Source organism: Argiope bruennichi, chromosome 10 (assembly GCF_947563725.1).
Source record: "Argiope bruennichi chromosome 10, qqArgBrue1.1, whole genome shotgun sequence".
In the NCBI taxonomy this organism is placed as follows: domain Eukaryota; kingdom Metazoa; phylum Arthropoda; class Arachnida; order Araneae; family Araneidae; genus Argiope; species Argiope bruennichi.
In genome coordinates, this window is record NC_079160.1 from 63,766,177 (window position 1) to 63,772,176 (window position 6,000).

General features: G+C 29.0%; 1 protein-coding gene across 1 annotated transcript in view; it reads right to left on the reverse strand.

Annotated features, from left to right (window-relative positions):
* The window catches only part of LOC129987560 (acid-sensing ion channel 1-like), a 28,388-nt gene extending 23,798 nt beyond the window's left edge, over nt 1–4,590 (reverse strand). Inside the window, exons 1-2 of the mRNA XM_056095527.1 lie at nt 4,516–4,590; nt 2,493–2,731 (exon numbers count right to left, since the gene is read on the reverse strand). Of these exons, the coding sequence (XP_055951502.1) occupies nt 2,493–2,731; nt 4,516–4,590 (314 nt within the window). The remainder of the gene's footprint in view (nt 1–2,492; nt 2,732–4,515) is intronic.
* Nucleotides 4,591–6,000: the final 1,410 nt, after the last annotated feature.

Sequence of the window (6,000 nt, forward strand, 5' to 3'; positions counted from 1 at the left end):
CTATTTACATGAACACAAGATTCATAATGCCGTTGCATTGACCACCGAACATTTTCAAAAAACGCCTGGCAATGCCCGCGCGGCCACTATTTATGCAACAAGATCCATTTCACTGTCGACGGGGGTCTCGTACACATGGTCTTTCACGGTCCTAGACAAATAGAAATCTATGGGCCCAATCCGGTGAGCTGGGTGGGCAAGCGATCGGTCCAACTCTGCAAATCCAATCAACCCCGAATGTCCGGTTCAGGTAATCAATAGCAACAATTGTGCTGTGGTCAGGAGATCCGCCATGTTGATACCATATATCACGGCGGATATGCTGCAAGCGTTGTACGTTATACGCCAGGCATTTGTGAAAATGTTCGGTGGTCAATGAAACGACTTTGTGAATCTCGTGCTTATGTAAAGGATCGAAATTTTGAGCACCTACTGGTAATGAATGTACTTTACCTTGTTGGAATAAAGGCAACATTCGTTACCATTTAACCTTAATGTTTTCATGTATTCACTTCACTTGTCCATTTTGCCTATGTTGGAAGTTTGCGGACATACTTTCCTATGTGAAATATATTTCCTGAGACATTCCCTACCTCCTAACGAAATTTGAATGTTAAGTTTTGAATCACCCTGTACAAATGAGAAGTTCTAATAAAGATATAACGATGTAAAAAAATTTTACGATGTAAATAGGAGTTCATTTCAACGAATTACGAAAAGTTGAATTAGATTACAAGAAAACATCAGGAATATTAAAACATGTCGAATATTAGAGGAAACTTCTGTTGTAACATTGTTATTCCATGTACTAGAGCTTTGAGAATTCTCTGACAGATAGACGCGCAAAAAATGATGAGATTTTTTCTTTAACGCATGTGATTAACCAGGTTGTGGCATGTCAGACATGATTATATGTCATTGATTAATACTATTTTACCATCGGAAAATTGCATTATGTAATGTGTCCTATATTTATAGTCGTCTATAAATGTCAGTTTCAGAAACAACTTCGATCGAGAAATTTTTTTAAAAATTGCTTCTGAAAAAATTCATGACAAGATATTTTTTGTCACTTTTTTTCACTTAAAAGGTTAGGCATTCTTTCAGTATTTTTAGATTTCTCCTGCCATCCACCAGAGAAGTCTCAAAGTTGAAATAAATGAAATAATTTCGTATAGTAAAACTTTTGCGCCATTTATGATATATGATGTCCTCAAACGCCATTTGAGGATATCATATATCATAAATGGTCTGGGTGCTTCCTTCAACTTTCTAGTATATTTACAGTATATGAATGCCTTGTGTTTTGTCTCTTCTTAAAGTTAAGAGAATCTATAAATTTAGAGCAGAAATTCTTTTTTAACGATTGATTTTTCACAGTTGATATTTATTTATAACTTTAGAGTAATGATCACACAACAAATGTCACTTCTCTAGATCATTGTGGTTTTGAATTATCGTTCTCATAAATTGATAAATAACAGGCAAGAAATATATACTTAAAGATTTTGATTGAAAATTTGGCAAAATTGTGTTGTAAATATTACATTTAAGTTTTCTTACGTATTTGATATATCGATTTCAGATATAAATGGGTAGATTGGAAAATAGTTTTGCTACTCTCAGATTCAAAATTTAATATAAATCTACTCCTGCATATCGAATTTCACCCATATATATATTACTATTTTAAAAGTATTTTTTTCGGATTCAGGGTATAAGACATGAAAATTCGTAAATATCTTTTGATCAAATTTCTTGGAGATTATAATTCTTTTTATTCGCATAGGAGAAGATTAAATGCAAAATATGATTTTTTTGATAACTTAAACTATGAAACAAAATTTTTTGGTGCAAAAAAATGAAATAATTTAGAAATAAATAACCTAAAATTACTACATGAGAGACATAGTGGTTAGCTCTTAATTTTTGGAAAATTCTCACATATTATCCATTTCAAGCGTACGACAGAAAATAATTTTTAAATTCTTTTCAACCAAAATGTGCATATTTCAAGAACAGATAATAATGTTCTATTATTTAACCATTACCATTTGATTTTGAAATTTACAATACTATGTAGTATTGTCACTATTTGATATTGACATATAGTAAAGAAAGGCCCAGCAAAAGTAAAAAGGAGACACAAAATTACTATTTTTTTATAATGGCTAAATTAGAAATTTATAACAGGAAGAACTTACTATGTAATTTTTATTCATGATCAAAATAACTATAAAACAAGCTTCTAGTGGATATATAACCACTACAAACCTGTTATCTTGGCATAACACCTTATTTAGATTATAATATTAAAGTAAACCTTGTGATATTAAATTAATTTCTGTGATTTCTTACGGATTTCTTTCAATGAACCTTTCTTTATGATTAAAATTAAATTTATTTTGTTTGAAGTTTTTTAAAGCTGTGCATAGTTCTACTAATGATTTTGGCCATTGGTATGCTCTTTTTTGATAAGTAAGTTAATTTACCTAAAGAGTAATTTTAGGATCCACGTTGTTTTCCATTTGGAACATACATATTGAACTCCGTGCAGACTCGTCGTTTGTACGAATCGATTAACAGCTCTTTTCGTTTTTTTAGGATCTCCATAGCTCCACTGAGATTCTTTTTCATGTCTTTGGCTTTTTTGTTGTGTATTCCAATTCGTTAAATTCGGATACCTATGATGCAACTGCAGGTCGTATTTATCAATGCCAAAGCTGTTCATCTGTAATAATGAAAGATTTAATTGATGTTAATAAAAGTACAGAGTGTTTCAGAATTCAGTTTACGTATATAATAGAATCTTCCTTAAAAGGTACAATGGAACATCTTTGATATTATGAGAGATTTTTTTGGTAATCGATTGCTAAATGGATTTGTAATTCTTTTGGTAGAAGATGCGGGATCTGAAATCCGTTTATCCTATATTTCGAGTTAGTGACTTCAATTAAATAAATAACATAAAAATTGTTAGCTTATTTAAAATTAAAAGGTACACATTCTCTTTCATAATTCAGAACAATAAAATTTTCCAACATTTCAAAACGTATTTTTAATGTGATGGCATATAGCTTAGGAAGTTTATTTTTGTAGGAATTTAAAAAAATCACTAATAAACAATGAAGTCTCATCAGATTATCTATCAAAGAAGAATATTGCATATCATAGAAGAATATTGCATATCTATCATAGAAGAATATTGCATATCTATCATAGAAGAATATTGCATATCTATCATAGAAGAATATTGCATATCTATCATAGAAGAATATTGCATATCATCTATCATAGAAGAATATTACAAGATAACTAATAAAGCGAACAATGTTTCATAGGCTTTTGTCCATTGTCTTGCTATGCGTGTCGTCTTCATCATCATCCTTCCTCAACATTTTTATCTTTACTCCGTATATGTTCAATAACAACAGAGTTTTTATGTTTCTCATCACTATATCGCCTACATTTATACAACGCTTCATCACAGTATACCGATTTTTTTCGTACAATGTACAATGCAATTAAACTTCCCGATGCTTTGGTTATACATCATTTTTTTCTTTTTTATAAAAATTACAATTTTCTGTCTAATCACTTCTCTCTTCCTATTACGGGTAAAGCCTTAAATACTTGGGAACTATTAAGAAATGAGTGATTATTAAACTACAAATTGCTTGGTGTTAATTTAATTAATAACGAATTTTCGAACTCAAAACATTAATGAAAAATATATCTTACATTTCATTCGACATAAATCATATAAAATAAGAAGAATTTTGCTATTAGCATACAAGAGATGAAATAAGGATATCATGTTTTTCTTATTCTTATGATAAATGTTTAATTTAGAAACATTATTGTTTTCAATAACATATAAATAAATATAATAGCCCTATCTTTTAAAAAACTTTAAAATTACTACCTTTAAGGAAGTTGTATTAGTAGCATTAAATTTACAATATCGCAACTGTTTATTAAGATTCCTATTACATCTTTTTTCATTTATGTATGGTTTTACACCAGTCTCTTGGAAGTTATATAAATTATGATTCACTTTATTTCATTGTTTCCAAGAAAATGTATAAAGAGATCACAATTTAATGCATACATTCAAACCTGCACCTCTTCCGCATTGATTTATTAATATTTTTTGAACTCATATACCTAAAATTTGGATACAAATTGAAAAAGTGTCGCTGTTTTGATATTGCGGATTAATTTAATATCAGATGTAAGCAATTTTGCACTTAGATATTGAACTTTTAATCATCGTGCCCGTACTAGATATGGGCAAAGAATTATCGCTTCTCAATTTTATAAACATAAGCTTAAAGATGCTATGATTCAATATAAAAATTACATACAATCTACAAAGGCCTCTAAAGGTATTCTATAAATTTTTAATTGAACCATCAAGAAAGTACATTCCCGGAATAAAAGGTGTCATATAATTAGATTATGAAAGTACTAGACAGTTTAAATATTAAAATATGTTACACTTTCAAAGCTTACCTTCTGAAATTGCTTGCTAGTCACTTTAGATTTCTCATTCGTGTGATATTCTAAAACTACAATGTAATCTTTCATTCTATTTAAAAATATTAATGGCGATCAAATTTTCGCCATATATCAATATCGCGTGCCACTCTGGAAATTAGTTTTCAAAGACCGCGAAAAAAAGAATGAAACTGGGAAATCTATTAAAATGTAAATGTAAACTTAGAAAAAACATTTCACTCTTCTTTTATCATATTTTAAAACCAAATAGATCAATAAAGCTATTAGAAATACAATTAACTTCATTTGTGCAAGTTACTATTTTAATTCTTTCCGTGACTTAACTGAAAAGGACATTTTGAAATCTATTAACAGACTTTTTTCTTTGAATAGCAAGGAAAAAAAATTGATCGCATTCTCAGATCTTTCAGCATTCGGTTATTACCTGAAAATGTTTAACATTTAAAACACAACTGCAGGAGATAAATAATGCATACCTTTTTAACAGAGATATTTAGAAAAGTGAAATTTTCGTGTTTACATAAAGATGAGCTATTGTTAAAAAATATGACTTATTATGTGCAATTATTTTTTTCAACGAATTTTTACTAAAAAAACATTTTAACAGAAGTTACATGAAAAAAATTATCCATTGACAGGATATTCGATTTTAGAATGATTTTTTTTAAAACGTTTTTTTCCCTTCCAAAACACTATAAAATGGAAAATACGTCTCAATTTGGCCATTTTTATATGCTATAAGGGTAGATATAAGATATGCTATATCTGTAGCGTTTTTTTCCTTCCAAAACACTATAAAATGGAAAATACATTTCAATTTGTGCAATGATTCTTATACCTTAGTGATTTTCTTTCAGAAAATAAAATATTATGAGGCACAAAGACTATGAGATAGGTTATCCAAATTAGCATTATAAGAAAATAAATAAGTGTTAATTGTCAAAATTGGAAATAAAAAGTTTCCCTTGACATTGGATAATTAATTTAAATATTTAAACTATAGATATTCCTTATAATCCCAAAGATACTTTTTTGGGCAATTTTAATGTATAACACCATAAAGATATTATTAAGATTTCGTGTAGCATTTTGTGTAATTTCGGTTTACTGTCCCGTAATACCATGAAATACGACCATGTTACCATTTTGAACGTCAAAAATCATCGCTTGAATGTGTCAGTATATCTGCTTATCTGAAATTCTCTTGTTAAGACTTCCGGAGAGGGAAAAACAACGCTATCTGGTGGCACTCTGAAAAAGGATGTTGCATGCAAAGAATTGACTACAGCGAGAATCGATTTTTGAATGATTTTCTCCTATGTACGAATAAATATATTTAATTATATTTATTTGATATTTTAGTTTAATTGGAATCTTCCAATTAATTGGATCTCTTTGGTGAATTTTATTTTAGATTTTAAAAAAAAATCGCGTAGAAGGAATAACAAGACAGAATTCACTTTAAATCGTTTTTTCTGT